This window comes from Callorhinchus milii, unplaced genomic scaffold, assembly GCF_018977255.1.
Source record: "Callorhinchus milii isolate IMCB2004 unplaced genomic scaffold, IMCB_Cmil_1.0 Scaffold4, whole genome shotgun sequence".
Classification (NCBI taxonomy): Eukaryota; Metazoa; Chordata; class Chondrichthyes; order Chimaeriformes; family Callorhinchidae; genus Callorhinchus; species Callorhinchus milii.
This window is the reverse complement of record NW_024704745.1, coordinates 69,630,102-69,648,684: the sequence shown is the minus strand read 5'-3', so window position 1 is coordinate 69,648,684 and position 18,583 is coordinate 69,630,102. Positions and strand designations below refer to the sequence as shown.

Sequence of the window (18,583 nt, the reverse complement as noted above, 5' to 3'; positions counted from 1 at the left end):
TGGGAGCTATAAAGCGGAATCTGGCCCATGGCATGACCTTGTATTTGGTACTAAGCACAATTTAGAACCAGGTGCAAAGGTTGTAGTGACAGATAGGTATCACTCCATAACACACCTACTCTATAGTGTCCGTATCATTAAAATATTCAAAAATAAGAGTTTGTGGATTTCATCAGAATTAATTGAGTCATATTCCTGTTCTGGTAACTTATGATTCACATTTCCCTGCCGACTACATTTAGGAGCATCACCATACCCAGGGGTCCAGATCGATGAGGACTTCTGCAGAAGATTAAAGGAAGGCACTAGGATGAGAGCCCCAGAATATTCAACTCCAGACATGTAAGTTAGAAGTTGTCAGTTAAACTCAACGTTGGAAATTCATAGAGGCTGGGAAATTGGTTGTCATTTTCAAGTTTGATTACCAGTCCCATCTTCAGAGATCTGTCTCCCTTCATCAAGGAAGAGCTTGAGATATTTGTGACCACAAAGTGTGTTATAAATGAAACAGTATTTTACCTGGGGTTGCTGGGAGTCTCCTAGCAACAATGACAACAATTTGCACTTATATGGAATCTTTCGCATAGGCAAGCATCTCCACCAGCTTTACACAGATAGGGTGGGAGCTTGAGTTGGGAGAGAGGTGGGGGAGATATCAACAACAACAACAACAACAAGATTCCATTTATAAAGCGCCTTTCACGTCAGGAGGACGTCCCAAGGCGCTGCACAGTTGGGTCATGACCCGAGCAGGGGGAAATGGTCAGGGTGAGGGGAGGGAAGGGAGGGAGCGAGGAGGGGGGAAATGGTCAGGGTAAGGGGAGGGAAGGGAGGGAGCGAGGAGGGGGAAGAGAGTCGAGAGGGGAGCTGAAGGCACGGTCAAAGAGAAAGGTTTTGAGACCGGCCTTGAAGGAGGAAAGGGAGGAAGCAAGACGAAGGCACTGGGGGATAGAGTTCCAGAGCCTGGGGGCTGAGAGGCTGAAGGCCCGACCACCGATGGTAGGGCGATTGGGGCGGGGGACGTGGAGCAGACCGGAGCCAGAGGAATGCAGGGTACGGGCAGGTAGGTAGGGGGATAGTAGGTCGGAGAGGTAGGAGGGAGCAAGGCCGTGAATGGCCTTGTAGGTGAGGATGAGGATCTTGAAATCAATCCTCTGGGGGATGGGGAGCCAGTGGAGGCGAGCGAGGGTGGGAGTGATGTGGTCCCGAAGCCTGGTGCGGGACAGTACACGAGCTGCAGAGTTCTGAATGACCTGCAGCTTGTGGAGGGAGGTGGCAGGAAGGCCGGCGAGGAGAGAGTTCCCATAGTCCAGCCTTGAGGTGACAAAGGCGTGGACCAGAGTTTCAGCAGCGTGAGGGGTGAGGTAATGCCGTAGTCTGGCGATGTTCCGGAGGTGATTGAAGGCGGTGCCAGTTGTGGTGCGGATGTGAGGGAGAAAGGACAGCTCAGGGTCGAACAAAACGCCGAGGTTCCTGACTGGCTTTGCGAGGTGGAGAGTGCAGCCTTGGATGTCAGGGTTGAAGGCATAATCGAAGAGATAGGTCTTTAGATGGCTTTGAAAGTAGAAAAAGAGAGAAGTGTCAGAAGATAATTCCAGATGGTGAGGGCAGAGAAAGGATTATTATAATGAATTTCTACAGTGCTGTACATACTAATGAAGGTGTTACAATTTTAAAAAGTAATGAATGAAGTGCACTACAAAATGTCAGTATAAAGTGTATAGCATGACAGTTAAAGGCTTTGGAATTAAGTATATCTGGCTGGAATCCAGTCTAATTAGTGACTAATGAGGTATTAAACAGAATGGTTGAGATGAACAATTAACAGATTTTCATTATACAAAGACCTTCAGGCCATTAATCTGCTGTTTGAGTTTATCCAGTGTATGTGGGTATGAGCTGTAACACTGCAAACTGTGGACCTAATTTGCTATTCACTTAACACAATGGCTCTTCATAGAAAAGAGTGGGGAGAACATTGGGAATTGACGTACACCCACAGTTTTATATTTGCTCTGTGATGTAACCTGTTTCTCTTGACCAAGAATGATCTCATTTGGGGGTGTGTATGGTGAGGCGGTCAGCGAGGAGTCATATATTTTTGGTTAAACTAAAATTCTTGCAAGTTTTACCTTTGTTCCATTTTTACAATGTTTATGAAACAATTTCAAATAATGTAAGGTTGGGTCCACAGTAATGTAGAACTGGGTTCTGAACACGCATGTAGAACACGCAGGAATTGCATTAATTGCGACTTCTGGTTCCCCAATGTTGAATGTCAAATGTCACAATGACATTTTTCTTAGACCTGACTCTGAGTCAGATCTCCAGTTGCCTCCACATGCAAGAGAGGAGTTGACACTATACGGAAGTGTAACATGATAATGTCAAGGTGTTTACCCTCTACTTTCAGAGGTTTCTTTGGGATCTCTGCCACACCATTAAAGGTAGTGGAATTGTGAAAAAAAAGTAAGAGCAAAGTTCTCTGATTTGCAGGAGCAAATTCTGTTACATTTACTGGTGTAGTGGTGATTATCCCCAAAACATTCTAATGGTGGGTTACTCGTGTGTTAAAATCCGGACTTGGAACTCATATGGTCTAGACAGGCTGACACTCCAAAGCAGCACTGGGCGTGTGCAGCATTGAAGGAGGTACCATTCTTCAGATGAGACATCTCAATGACATGATAAGACACTATATCAAATGCAAGGATTGTTACTATTATGAGATGTAAAATCGAGGCTGGTCTGCTCTCCAGACGTTAAAGCCCTACAACACTATTTGAAAAGAAAAGGGAGATTCTCCTGATCCTAGATTATAATTACCCAAATAAAATTGGTAGTTCCCTTCATGGCTGTGTGTGGGACATTGTTACGGGCAAATTGGCTGCTGCATTTGAGGCTTTAATACACTTTGTGAATATAAAAAAAGACCCCAATCCCATACTACTGTTCACGAAACCTTATAATATTTGAAATGATTTCACTATCATGTTCAAATGAAAAGATACAATTTCACTTAAAGAGAATCTCGTTGTTAGCACTTCTTTAAACATTCATGCAGTTAATGCAGATTTACTGATATGTGTTTTTCCAGCAATAGGCAGCACTGGATTGGCTTTAGTTGGTCAAGAAATGTTGCAGCTATAGTAAAGAAGCTTGTGATAAACTTTAATGTGTCTGTGCAAAGGAGAAGGCCAGTTATACAGTGAAATGATGTCTTCAATACTGATCAGTTCTGATGCTAAAAGTTTTTTTTTGTGTTCATTTAAATAAGATTTTTAAGATAGATCTACCATAGGACATACTTTCACAGATAGTTAACATGATAATAATAATCCTTGCATTTGATATAGAGCCTTGTCACGTAATTGAGCTGTCTCAAAGTGCTTCACTTAATATATTGTAAAGTCAATTGACTGTGTCTTTTGTGGGTGAAACGCGGCAGCCAATTGAGCACAGCAGTGAGCTTTCCAGGGTCATATTCTACATGAAACTCCCCATTCCAGGAATAACAACTTTGTAAATGTTGTCTCATTAGCCCAGAGTCACAAGATTTGCTTCCCAACTCTTTATTCTTTACTGTAAAAATCCTTGATCAAAATACTGTGTGAAAATGGTTCTTTCCAGTCACAGATCAAAGCTTTAGTGAATCTCCTCAGTGAACAATGGAATAAAACAACTTGGAAATATTGATTCTCTGATGTTTTTACTTTAGTAGAACCAGTAAAGAAATATGTCTGCTTGTCAGCATTATATTGAAGAAGTGGCTCTCTCTTTCCCAGATCACAATCAGACGTTTCCTGTAGACTATGCATTTCCTGTACTTCCTACAGTACTTCCTATTTCCTTGGTGACTTTCATTTATACACATGAGTCACAACACGACCACGAAACATATGGAATCCATTATCCTCCTATTACTGATTGAGGTGCATTTTATGAAATCACCTAGGAAATACAGAGAAAAATTGCAGTACAATGTATGTTGTTATACAAATAACTATTTGTAATAATAATAATCCTTGCATTTGATAAAGCATCTTATCACGTTGTTTAAACAGCTCAAACCTGCTTCACAGAATATATTGTAAAGTGAATTGACTGTGTAGTTTGTGGGCAAAACGGGCAGCCAATTGCACACAGTAGTGTCCCACAAACAGTCATGAATTGAGTAACCAAATAATTATTATCATAGTTTTTTTTGAAGGGATTATTATCCCTGGAAAGCAATCAGCCAATCAACTAACAAGCGGTTTCCTAGTTAACGCTAGATAACCAGTAAGGGAACGTGTCTAAGATTTCGCTCCCCCAGGGAAGCAAACCCGGGCCCTCTCGCATGTGAGGCGAGTGCTCTAACCAATATAGGACTCCACAAATAACTCCTCCTACTTAATAATGCATTTTTATGTTTAAGGTGTCTTTCTGCTCTGACTTTCTCTCTTCATTGCTCGGTTTTACCTTTTTGAAGGAGAGGTGGAGGAGGGCGTTCTCTCTCGGCTTTTTGATTTTCTTTAATCTCTGCTGAAGACCTTTCTTTTTGACCGCGCCTTTGGTCACCTTCCCACCCCTCTGCTCGGTCCCGGGATCCTAAACTGTAAAGCGCTCTAAGACGCCATACGGCGTGGAGGGTGCTATATAAATCCAAGTTGTTGTTGTTGCAAGAATATCTGCCCTATCCCTGGCCCACTGCTATTTCACATCCCACCATTATTGGGAATGCAGTTCAAGATGTCAGTGATTTCTGCTGACTCAGGCTGAGAAAGGATGAACTGTGAAGGAATACAGAAGTCCTCCAGGATTCCCAGAGACCATACTTTGCTTGTCTGTGTATTTTCCTTGAGAATCTCTGCAGTTACTTTGAAAGCAGGAAGAACATCAGCAAAACCACTGCAGTCAATGTTTTCCTGTTTTCCTGCCTGTGTCTGGATTCACACCGGGTTCCCGTTAAATGTGGAAATCCCTGCGGATCTGACTTTGCAATTTTGGTAAAGGCTGGTTGACTGTTCCTCGATATCTTTAGAACAATTTGGAATTATTCGCTTATTTTTTTGGTAACTTTTCTGACTTTTGGCTGAGTGCGCAATCCCCATATAAGTGTCATATTCCCAATTTGTTTCATGGCCGTTTGTGGGACATTGCTGTGTGCAATTGAACTGCTGCGTTTGCCTACAAATATACAGTCACTCCACAGTCGATCCTGTGAAGCCTCCTTTGAGACGTCCTCCCAACATGAAAGAAGCAATACCAAATGTAAGGATTATCATTATTATTATTACGGTTATTTGCTAAGTGAATTCATGAGATTTAATGCGGAAATAGACACTGCACAATCTTTTTGTTGCATTGTAGGGAAAATATTAACAAAGTAATAATCCATAAATTTTGATAACAACAACTACTTGTATTTATATAGGAGACAATGTCTTGATATAATGTTTAACAATTTGGATTTATATAGCACCCTTCATGTGGGTAGTGTCTCGGAACTCTTAACAGTGTGGAGCTTGAGCCTAGGAAAGACCCTGGGCACAAGTCAAAGAAGAAGGTCTGCAGATATGATCGGAAGATGAGCATGGAGGGGCTAGGTGGATGGATTGAAGCAGAAAGTTCCAAAAATTTGGGGGCATAGTTACTGAAAGCACAGCCGCCAATGTAAGCAGGCTGGAGAGGTAGGAAGGTGCTAGGACATGAATTAATTTGCAAGTAGGTGTGAGGATCTTGAAATTGATCCGTTCTGCAATAGTGAGCCAGTGGAGCCTGGCAAGAACTGGAGTAATAGGGGTACAGAGTTTCGTATGGGTGAGGATGCAGGGATTTAAGTTTTGGATCATTTGCCTTGTGTGTGTGGTGGAGCTGAAGAGACCGGTTTGGAGGGCATTGGAAAAATCAAGGCCAGTGGTGATGAATATGTGAATGAGGGTTTCAGCTGATTGGGTGTGAGGTATGGTAACAGGTGGGTGATGTGGCAGAGGTGGAGAAAAGCGGCAATATTTAAATTGAATGTGCCTTTATTAATTTCTTGCTGATTTTCACCAAAAAGTTAGGAACATTATTGTCTATAACAACTGTGTATATTACAGTCAAGCAAGCTAAGTCTTCATTGGTTTATTTCTAGTTACCAAACAACACTTGACTGCTGGCACAGTGATCCCAAAGACCGGCCCACTTTCTCTGAGCTTGTGAGACGACTTGGAGATTTACTGCAGGCAAATGTTCAACAGGTACCTAGATATTATTGATCCAATGCACTAATTGTCATTAGAAAAGGACTAGGTTCAAAGTCCACAAATAATTTCCACAAAATATTTTTTTCAGTTAAATATTATCCGAAAAATAATTATCATTGCATTTGACATACCATCTCACATCAAAACACCTCATGTGCCTTTCTGTAAAGTTTAGTGACTGTGTATTTGTAGGCAAACACAGCAGCCAATTTGTGCAAAGTAATGTCCACCAACCACCTTTTTTATTGTCTTTAAGTGGGTGTTATAGCCTATAAAAATGAGGTATCACCAGGCTCATCCAGTAGAGGGTGTTCTTCTGTGGTGGGATTGAGCCTGAGCTAAACAGGGAGAACTGAAGCTAACACTGGATGCAAAAAGGAAACCAATTCTATTTCTCAGCCCTGTAATCCCTTCTGTTAATGAACAAACAATGCACAGGTAAAAGATTAAATTATAGTAATAATCCTTGCATTTGATATAGCGTCTTATCATGTTGTTGAGATGTCTCAAAGCGCTTCACAGAATATATTGTAAAGTGGATTGACTGTGTATTTTGTAGGCGAAATGCGGCTGCCAATTGCACACAGTGGTGTCCCACAAACAGTCATTGAATAAATGACTGAATTTTGTCTTCCTACCTTGCAGGATGGAAAGGATTACATTCCGCTGAACACCATGGTGGTATCAAATAGTGTTCACTGTTCAGTTCCTGCATCTGTAGCCTCATGCTTAAGAGATGGAGTGGAGAATGCAACGTTTAATTCTGAACGAACAGGAAGTTTTGGGTGAGATTGCATTTCACTATTATCCACGACTGCTGGAGAAAACGTTTGGTAATCTTCCCCAAGAAAGATTATGAGTCAAAGAAAGACAAAATCATTGTTTTACAGAGCAGAACCTAGTTGGAGATAGTTTTTTTTAGCAATTGGAACCTAGAATCAGTTTATTCTAGGAAATCAGTTTATATTCCTGCTCCTGACTGTTATTCATGGACTCCTTCTAGATAATGCGCTCATGTAAGTCATTCACTGGGACTCAACAAGATTGTGTATGGCTATGATATCACTCCATATCAAATAGCTTGTCAAGGCTCACACATGAATAATGGTCACTAGGGTGAGAGATCAGAGGGAACTGCACCACCCGTGCCCCCCCCACTCACCCCCACCCCGAACAAGGGAAAGGGGTCAAATGCTATCAGGGGAGAGGAGAAAATTGGAAATGAAATAGAGCTCAGTGCAGTTTCTGTTCATTCGAAACCTACTTTGTATACTCTTCCCACTTGAAAATAAATATTTTACCTGTGTAAGAGATGGAGACGACCAATATGGTGATGTAATAATCCAAGGTTTATTAAGTAATACAAACAGCTTAACTTATTCTTAAAACTGAGACCATAGATACTGTAGAATCGATATTGTTTCCACTGCAAAGAAAATTACATCTTTCTTTTATATGTTTCTAACTCCATCTCACAGATATAACCCCCACCCTTTGCAAGTTGCTGTGCAGAGAGAGAGAGATATGGACAAGTTCTGGGCAGCCTTCCACAACCTGCTTGTTTTTTCAGGGTTGAGAGAGGCAGCTGTCTGAGCCTTTTAATCAGAAGCTGTCCTCAACCGGTCTAGCAAAGCTACTTCTAACTCATGCTAAGTTAGTCATTAAATCAAACAAACCTTATTAAAGGATTATGGGTAGGTTACATTCTAATATGTATAAAGATTAATTGAAAGCCTTAAAAACATTAAATAGATACATAGATACAGTAGAATTGATATCAATTCCACTGGGAAGTGCGTTGACGTATATGAAGATTAATTAAAAGCCTTAAAAAACCTTAAACATCACAAATATAATCTTATACCTGTTTACAATACCGTCTATATATGTTCACATTATACTGTGTTTTACATCTGACATATTGTCTAGCTGCCTTAAGTGTTGAAAGTTAAAATATAGACTGCAATTGAATTATGCTTTATGTCATCTTCTGTTGTAACATGTCAGAGATGTTCCCCCCCCCCCCAGATTGGTGTTCAGGCTAAATTTCAGTTTATAAAGAATCAGGACATAGGATTCTGTTTGAGGCAAGACATGAAGTCTAAGCTGTGATGATTTCAAGCAGGATTCCTTAATCCAGGAATGGGGATTCTTCCCTGTAACTGAAAATATTTCACCCACCTTGTGCAAACTCTGATCTGAAAGTGGATTGAGTTGGAGGGAGTTTCCACCAGTTGGTGTGACTTACTTCCAGATTCCTGAATAAACGACTCATCACATTTTAGACCTAACTTCCTCAATAGCATTTCTAAGTTACTGCAAAGTTTATTATTAATCTTGCTGAACAAAATAAGAATTTGTGTGCAATTTAAACTCAGATTCGACTAAAGAACACATTATGCACAGCTGTTTGAATGGGAGAGGGGAGGATGCTGGGCTGTGGTGTTTTCTTGAATCAAATTTCAAGGCTAATAGACTTTGATGTTGGTTTGTATTGTGTTTGAGGAAAAGACCTGCCTGTAAATACAACCAAAAGGTTGTGTGTTGCCTTAGGTTTAGAAAAGATGGAAAAATCTGAACTGTAAAATGTTGTATTTGTTGCTGTTTCGTTTCTGATCCAATGCAAATCGTACTCACCACACAAAGAATTACTCTGAAATAAAATGATTGTGTAACAGACCAAAATATCTGGCTTCGAACCATGGCCTCTGGCTTTCTGCTAGATGGAAGTGCCAGGATTTCAGCTGGAGTATGAGCTTGGGATGAGGAGTTGGACTGATGAGTATCTACGCACCCCTCTTAAAAGCCAAACCACAGAGGCTTTGACAGATTCCGTACACATCAGCTGGGCCCACTAGACATTTTTGGTTTCCGAGGGCAGACCAAGTCTAGAAGGGAAATTGGGAAGAGAAATGTGCATGAAGCTTGTGAACCCTTTAACCCCTTGTTGAATTAGTGTTTTTATTCTGCTTTTCAAAACTTTAATTGACTCGCTGTATTTCATCAACAAATTCTAATGGAGGTGGGGGGTGGGGTCTGTTTATAGTGAGTCTGACAATCTGCATTTACATTAATATGGCTCAGAAATGCTTTTCAGAATGTTGGTTTTACCCTTTGATCTATTGAACACCAGATATTCCCCTATCACTCTATTTGCCTCAGTGGTTACTACCGAATATCTTAATACAATGACGTTGTATGTTTAGTCACTGGAACGCACACATAATTTTCCTGCTGTGCTTCGTTTAATGATAGAGCTTCATATTGGTTATTTTTAGCACAGTTTGGCATTATCGTCCATTTCTCCATATTAAATACTGTTTGCCATTCATCTTAAATGGCTGCAAGTCTCAGAATGATATCCGTCTCCTAAGAACATCCTGCTTACCCATATAACTCTGTGGCATCCGTTGATTCAGACGTTCTAGTTACAAATACCTTTGTTGAGGCCACCGGTAAATATTCTCAGCAGGATATTACAGTTCAGTCATAACTCTGTACAAGAGTTTGATGTTTCAGTGGGATATAAATGACACAACTGCTTCCATTTGAACTTATAGCTCACCCACAGTTGGTGAAATAGCTATCGCCAGGTGAATGACTTAAAAGGAGAATGTTTTGACTTCACTTAAAAGTTGGTCTGAGTCCAGCATTTAACATGTCTGTCATTGCAGGTATATCAACACTTGTATGAAGAAGCAAACTTGGACTTTAAAGACATTCGAAGAGCTGCAACCTGAGCTTATGCCTTCGAGTGATGTATGTTTTTTGGTAATTCTGAAGCCTGCTCGCTATTATTTCATAACCCTTGCTTTGTTTCAAGACATACTGGAGTCCTGTAGCTCAGTGGTTAGAGCACTCGCCTTGCAAGCGAGACACCTGAGTTCAATTCCAGGCAGGGCGAAACCTTGGGCAAGTTTCCTTACTCGACACGCCTAATAATAATCCCTCCAAAAAAACAAACAATTATAAATTGGTCATTTTCAATCCACGACTGTTTGTGGGACACTGCTGTGCGCAATTTCGCCTACAAATATTCGGTCAATTCACTTTACAGCATATCCTGTGAACCGCTTTGAGACGTCTAGAAGACGTGAAAAGCGCTGTATTCAAATACAAGGATTATTATTATTATTTTAAGTGCAACTACACTTGCATCCTTTAATATAATATGATATAATATAATACTTGCCTACAAATACACGGTCACTCCATTTCACAGTAAATCCTGTGAAGGACTTTGAGATGTTCTTCTGACGTGATAAGGTGCTGTATCAAATGCAAGGATTATTATTGTACCATATAATAATATATAATAATGTTATTATTGTGTCATGTATAATAATAACACTCTGTTCCCAGTCTCTCTCTGCCCAGTCTCTGTGCCCATTGTCTCTGGCTCTGCCAAATCTCTCTGTGCCCATTCTCTGTGTGCCCAGTCTCTGCGCCCATTCTCTCTGGCTCTGCGCAGTCTCTCTGTGCCCACTTTCTCTGTGTCCATTCTCTCTGGCTCTGCCAGTCAGTCTCTCTATACCCAATATCCCTGGCTCTGCCCAGTTTCTCTGGCTCTCTGTCACGTCACCAGCACATCAATAAAAAGGAAATGAAGAACCTCTCTTAATGTCTGACACCTTTTCGCAGTGATTTTGTGGAGTCCTGTAGGTAGTGGTTAGAGCACTCGCTTTGCAAGCGAGCGAACCTGAGTTTGATTCCTGGGTAGGGGGAAACATTGGGCAAGATTCCTTACTCCATACGCCTCTGTTTACCAGCAGTAAATAGGAACCTGGTTGTTAGTCGTTTAGCGGATCGCATTTCCGGGGGCAATAAACGCTTTTTAAAAAGGATAATGTGGTCACTCAATCCATGTCTGTTTGTGTGACACTACTGTGTGCAATTGGCTGCCGCGTTTCACCCACAAAATATACGGTCACTACAGTATATTCTGTGAAGTGCTTTGAGACGTCCCGAAGATGTGATAAGGCGCTAGTCAAATGCAAGGATTATTATTGTTATATGTATCACAAGCTTCTCAAATGTGCACAATGAAATCTACAAAGATGTTGAGTCACACAAGCTCACAGCCTCACTTTGCTGTGTATGTAGGTCCTGTTGGAGTGGAGTTTCCATGGGTTTGCCTGATGTCCTTGTTCTAGTTATTCAGAGTTCTTATTGAGAAACAAAAACAGAGTTGCTGGGACACTCAGCAGGTCAGGCAGAATCCACTGAGAAAGGAAAGTGAGTCAACAGCGACTCCTGTTTTTATTTCAGATTTCCAGCATCTGCAGTATTTTGCATTTTGTTTTCTTATTGAGAAATCCATTTTAAATCGCTGTTATAGATTCTCAATGTGTACCATGTTACGATAAGCCTAACAATATAATTTGAGATGTGCTTGGATTCTTTGGGGCTATGCCTACCCTTTTTCCGTGAATTAAAACAATATGAAAGCATAATTTTTGTGTGCAAGATGAAACAGTTTGATCATAAGTCCGTGCAGACACGGGACTATTCACGCGAGAGGGAGAGAAGTGATTATGCATTTCCGGTTATAATTTCATGTTTTATTGCTGGAATCTACTGGTTCAGCAGCTACATTTGATTAGCCACAAACGTGGCTAGCAATAATCTGGTGTGTTCATTTTACATACATGAGTGAGATGGAAATAGAGGGGTGTAGGTGAGGGGAATAGGAGACGTAGGGGCTTGTGTGGAGTACAAATACCCACACAGACTAGTTGGGCCGAATGGCACCAGTCCAGTATAAATCAGATGCCTAGAAATGGCATTCTTCATTCAAAGCTCTGGAGCCATCCCTTGGTCTGTGTGAGAATTTGGACGTAGAATGTTTCACCCTTATTAAAGTAGCCAGTTGCACAGTTGTTGGGCTGTTTGTTTCCTTTCCCTGGCCATTGTGGAGTGGAGTGTATAAACCTGGCTTCCCACTCCAGCACTTGTTTTTCTACACTCGATGAGTGCATCAAAGCCAGGAGCTATTAAATCTGAGATAAAAAGAGTTCTGATGAAAGGTCCTATTTGAAATATTAATGTATCTCTTTTCTTAAGATGCTGATTGACCTGCTGTGGATTTCCAGCACTTACTGATTTTATTTCTTTTTGTAAAACTAAAACTGGTTATTTCTTCACAAAAATGTATTTAATCGCAGTATCGGTATTTAACAAATGAGCCAAAGTCCAAATAAGTCCAATCAAAATGATTGGCAAGAGCGCACAAAAACTTAGGACAGACAAGGGAAACTCTGTCAGACATAACAACTTCCCAAAATGGTAGGTTAATGAGAGAAATGTTAATCAGGGGAATGAAAAAGAGAGGACATGGAATGAAAAATAACAACAGTAAGCCATTGGGCAACTCTTAATTTAGTTTCTGGGCTCGCCAGATTTGAAGATCACAAAAAGGTAAAAAGTAAGAAGGATTTTATGCAATTATTAAATATAGTTTGTGTCAATCAGTTTTAAGTAAAGTTTCCTTAAGCACAGGGACCTCTTATATTCCTCTTAAAAATGATTCCCAGTGTATGCAAGGTCCAACTAGAATTTACGGTACATGTGCCTGCATTTTTAATTATGAATTTCCCATGCATGTATGCTATTTCCTCATAAGGAATCTTTTAATGAATCCATGTGCAAGACTTTTTTTCGTCAGCCGGACTTATACCGTCTGCTCCTTCAATTCTGCTGTATTGTTCACTACTCACTCCCTCTATGCCACCATTAAAAAAAACAAAAAACCCAATAATAACTCGGTCACTCAATCTGCAACTGTTTGTGGGACACTGCTGTGAGCAATTAACTCCCGCGTTTCGCCCACAAATATACACTCAATTCACTTTACAATATATTCTTTGAAGCGCTTTGAGATGTCTAGAAGATGTGAAAAGCACTATGTCAAATGCAAGGATTATTATTATTTGTGACTGAAGCTTCATCCTTGTCCCCAGGAAATCTCTTTCAACCCCTCTTTTCCTCGCTTTCTCTCTCACCCTGCCTTCAAAACCTCCTGAAAACATATCTTTCAGCCTTTGGTTAAAATCGTTCATTCCCCTTTTCTTCTCTGTGGTCAGTGTGCATATTATACAATATTTGTGAAGTGCTATGAAACAATCATTCTACATGAAAGGCTTAGCCTAGTTCAGTTGGTAATATTCTCATCTCTGTGTCAGAAGGTTATGGGTTTAAGCCTCACATTGGGATTTTGAACTCACAGTGTGCACTGACCCTCCAATGAGATGTTTGAGAAGCACTGCATTGTTGGAGAGGCTGTCCTTCAGAAGAAGAGATTACAAAACTGTGGTCCTGTCTGCCAGTTCAAGTGGATTTTATAGATCCCTGGTACTATTTGAAAAGCAATGGGAGTTTCTCCCGATACTCAGACCAAAGATTCCTCAGATAAAATTAATCATTCATTTCACTGCTGTTTGTGGGTCATTACAGTGAACAAATTAGCTGCTGCTTTTGCATACAAGTACACAGTCAATACAATTCACAATAAAATCTTGTGAAGCAATTTGAAGTATCTCCACACTGTGCTAAACACTATATAAAGTGCAAAGATTATTATATAAGTGAGACTTGTTATGAGTCAATGTGAGACATGATAATAAACATAATCCTTATATTTGATATAATACCTTTCATGTCAAGAGAATGTCCCAATGCACTTCAAGGATATACTGTAAAGTGGAGTAACTGTGTGTGGTCTGTGGATAAATGTGATTTAACGATACATAGAAAACAAAAATGTTTCTGGATTATGCTGCAAACATTTTGAATCCTTTTCAGTACTTCTGAAAGGGCTATATTAAATGCAAGGATTATTATTATTAGTTAGATTTATTTAGTTACATCTATGTAGTGCTTCGAGACTTCTCTTCGGGATATACAGCTATATAAATGTTAATTGACGCCACATGGCAGTCCTGAATGGTGCAACTGTTGCTTTTTTTCTCAGGATTATCAAACTGACAGTGGGATGGTTTTAGCTTCGGAAGAGATGAGGCATCTAATGTGGTTGGAGAGCAAAGCAAGCATCTCTCAGTCTTTTGGGTGAGTGTACACAATACACAATACTGTATGCAGTAATTATAACAGGAAACGGATGCCAGGAAAAATACGAGACATCTAGTACAAAACGAAATTGTGTGCAGCAAGAAACACATGAAGTTTTGGCATCATGAGTGTCTGCCCTAAATTTGCAGGAAGGTGATTAAGTAGGAAGTCCTTTTTCTGACAAAATGCATTTTGAAAGTAGGGTTAAATTTGTGCTGCGTAAACATCATTTGAAATCTTGACAACCACGGCAACTTGCAGCAGCAGCTTAATTCTCCAGTCAAGCTTAGCCATTTATCAGTATCCCATCAATTATCTGCTGTCTTTGCCATGCATTCTACTTAATTAGATGGCAACGTTTAGAGTAAAAGTCCTGGCTGCTTTCTCACTCCTTCCTGCACTTTCCTGTTTCCTAAAGCAAAGAATAGATTTGTTTTCTCTTTTACTTGCTTTAGCTGCAAAACAGAAATTGATCCAGTATTGCAGAACTTTTTTTTAAACAGTCATACACAATACAATAATAATATAATAATAATCCTTGCATTTGATATAGCGCTTTTCACGTCTTCTAGACGTCCCAAAGAGCTTCACAGATTTGTATGGCGCCTTTCACGTCGGGAAGATGTCCCAAGGTGCTGGACAGTCAGGGATTTTGACCCGAGATTGTGGAGGGTGGCCAAAGGCGCGGTCGAAGAGGAGAGTTTTGACACACACCTTGAAGGAGGCAAGGGAGGGAGCAAGGCGAAGGGAATGTGGGATACTTCAGTCAAGTGTGTTACTTTGATGTATCCAATGGCAGTCTTGCCTTCCATGGCAGAGCTGCACAGTAAATTCTGCCTCTGGTGCTGTCAAGACCCACTTGAGACCAGAAATTTCATCCAGTTTTGGCCTGTAAGATCATTTTATCTTACAATAAGGGCCACGCAGAATAGCGGAAAATTATTAAATAGTTTTGGAAACCATTGTTCAATCTAATATACAGAGAATGCTGTTTATTCTTGTCATTTGAAATATGGGCAGACACTACACTTTATGAACCAGAGAATCCAACTTACTCAAATTCTCAACAGCAGAGGACCTTGTAACATGCTTTGGCTCCCAAGTTCAGAAGTAGTTGGCACAAAGAGATCAACAAAAGAAAAGGACAAAGGATTCCTTGTGAATCTTCCTCTACTGACTTTGTGGGGGTTTGCAGGGCTTTGATGTACATTGTGTTTACCTACAAAAAACAGTCACTACATGTGACGATAATTACTGTAAAGAGCAGATATTTCAACATTCGACATTTTGCAAGCAATAGGCACTATCAAAAAAACTGAGAGTCTCTCTTTCCTTTTTGTGAGTATTTTTAGCATTTGTTTGAGTGAGATTCATTTGATTCCCAGAGGTGTCGCATTAGGTTTCTCATGTCTGTTTGCTTGAAATAAAAGCAAATGTTTTAAATTGCATCTGACACAGAAAGTATTCCATTTCATTGCTTTTTTGTTTCGCAGGTTGAAAGCATCAGCCAAGGAGATGATGTTCTCTGAAGCTGTCAATCGGTCAAGCAGTTGCAGTTCCAGTCAACATTATGGAAGCGGTGGCAATCAAACATGTGAGAATTTGGGTCAGCTCAATACATCTGAGCCAAAGATCAATTGCTGCACTCCACCACCTAACTATAACTCCCCGCTCTTCTATACCCCACTGCCAATTTAAGGAAAGGATATTTCACTCAAAGTACAGAACAGAAAATCCATACATTCCACAGGTTGCAGAATACCTCCATTAACAAGTTCTCTTTACTGCTCTTGCCAGTGTTAAAGCATAAGTGTACCATTCCCTTGTAGCAATTGCATGTGAAGTGTAGCCAGTACTGATGCATTAACATCAAGTGTAATAAAACCAGCCTGAGAGAGGGAGCGGCCGGGGGTATAGAAGTATGTAGTGTTCATGAAAGTAAGACAATGGTGGAAATGGAATCCAATTTCTCTTTTCACCTAGCGAACATGTATAGCATTTCCAGGTCAGATGTGGTGCAGCTCAGATGCAGTTTACACCTCTCTACAGTCTCGAACAATAAGGCTTTAACTGAACTGTATAAGAGCCCCTTGACAGTGCAAGTATGACTTTTTCATTTTCTACACAAGCAATTAAATTAAATGAAAGATGACGCACACCGTTGGCGCATTATTGGGAGATGCAGGGAAGGTTGTTGAGGGTTTCACTGTATGAAAAATGGGAATGGAAATAGCACTAGATCAGGAGGTGAGCAGAGGAGAATCTGGGTAGATGATGTAATGAAATAAATCCCCACATATCAGGATCTGGGTAGAGATCAGGAAGTATGAGGTGCACCAGTCACTAGTGGAGTGGAAAAGAGACATAAATAGGTAAGTCACTGACCATCTTTAGGGCTTGTGTGAGTTTCATTATCTGACTACTGCCACATTATAGCCAGCTTTTTGATGTGGAACCATGACGTCTGGGTGGTCTAATGTCATTTCACTATCAGCTTTATCACCACTTTACATTCAAATAACTGTGTACTTTGATAGATTGTTTTAGTGCTTTACACTGTATTTTGAAAATTTCCTCATTAAGTATATGAAAAATAACCGGCTGTCAACATCACCAAACTCAGTTACTCAATCTATGTCAATGAAATGTGAATGTTTGGTGATGGGAAACAATATATCTTTATTGCCATCCACTGGATTTGAAATGTATTACTCCATATAAATTGATAATAGGGCAAACTGAAATATTGTATGAATGAATATATCTAATATTGACTATTTAGGCACTGTATTTACTTTTTGTATAATTTTGTATTCACCCATAATGGACATTGTATCTAAGATGTATATAACTAATAAAAAATTAGAGTTCTATTACGTTACTTAGAAGATTATATTTTGTCTGTTGCTCATAAAACATATGAATGCACAACCAATTTGTAGGTAGGAACGGGGTCTGTATCGTTTTCTCCAATTCCTTTGTGCTCTTAATATGAAGAAAAGGTATTTGTAGGGTGAAACCTTAGGCAAGTTTCCTTTTTCCACACTCCTCTGTTTACCTAGATTAAGTAGGAACCCAGTTGGCAAACTTTGGTCACGACTGTTTGTGGGACCCTACTGTGCACAATTGGCTGCTGTGTTTCATCCACAAAATATCCACTTTACAATATATTCTGTGAATAGCTTTAAGACGTCTCACCGACCTGATAAGGCGCTATATCAAATGCAAGGATTATTATTACTATTTGTATAACAGTTATGACACATGTGAACTCAAATCTGCTTGGAGGGTAGTGCTTTCCTTTTAAGGGATATGTGATTGCAATTCCCTCTGTTAAGAGGAATATGGACATTGCTGTACTGTGATCATGATTTGGCCTATCTGGACAGTTTTAGTGGTTTACATCCATTTAATTTGCCAACTGGTGGGGCATATATTAGCAGGCAATATCACCAGCTTTATTTTCTGCCAATTAACGTCCCATTTTCACTGCTAGAAGTAAAGCCATTTGGATTGAGATAAAGCAGTTACACTTCCTGCTCTAAAATTATATGGAGTTCTAGATGGCCAACATAGCAAAAGGCCAACAATCCCCCAGATAAAATTGATCATTCACTTCAATGGCTGCTTGTGGAACCATGCTGCGCACAAATTGGCTGCCCCATTCAGCTACAAACTACAAAAGCCTGTATCAAATGTTAGTTTGATACCAAATCTATACTAAATAACAGTTATCCCTCCAACTGGGCTCCTTTCACCCCTACTTTCAAAGTCCACCTCTTTGAGGCGCCTTCAGTCATTTTTCCAACCTTCCCCACCAATCCCGGCTCAGGTACCCAACCAGCTGTGTAAAGCACGTTTGAAATGTCCTCCAGGCATATAAATAAATAAACCATATAAAATGTGAAATTGTATCATAGTTATATATTAGCATTAAACTTAAGATTAAAAAGTTACAGTTCAATACTCAAAATATTAACGTTAACGTGTGGGAACTCAAGCTCAAGTTATGAACTGTTTTGGTTCATGCGATTGCTTTACCACCAATGATTTGAAGTGATGCTGCAAAATTCCTTGAGCTGCCAGTTCTATGAAATAGTCTGCGTTTGTAATTGTGCGAATGCAAAACCAGCCTTAAAATGATTTTAACATTGTATTTTGCCTGCTGGATCTCACCTGAGTTTTGGAAAAAAATCAGCGTGGAGCAGTGGCTTGGCCTATCTTGTAGACCAGCAGATGTTGTGGATTCCGAGAGATTGGAACAGTCAAAGGTAAAAAGTTCACTT

General features: G+C 40.1%; 1 protein-coding gene across 1 annotated transcript in view; it reads left to right on the top strand.

The window, feature by feature from the left end:
• Positions 1-17,157, top strand: part of flt1 (fms related receptor tyrosine kinase 1) — a 122,026-nt gene extending 104,869 nt beyond the window's left edge. Inside the window, exons 25-30 of the mRNA XM_007900604.2 lie at positions 243-342; positions 6,119-6,224; positions 6,876-7,015; positions 9,905-9,989; positions 14,200-14,294; positions 15,791-17,157. Of these exons, the coding sequence (XP_007898795.2) occupies positions 243-342; positions 6,119-6,224; positions 6,876-7,015; positions 9,905-9,989; positions 14,200-14,294; positions 15,791-15,995 (731 nt within the window). The 3' untranslated portion in view covers positions 15,996-17,157. The remainder of the gene's footprint in view (positions 1-242; positions 343-6,118; positions 6,225-6,875; positions 7,016-9,904; positions 9,990-14,199; positions 14,295-15,790) is intronic.
• The last annotated feature ends 1,426 nt before the right edge of the window (positions 17,158-18,583 follow it).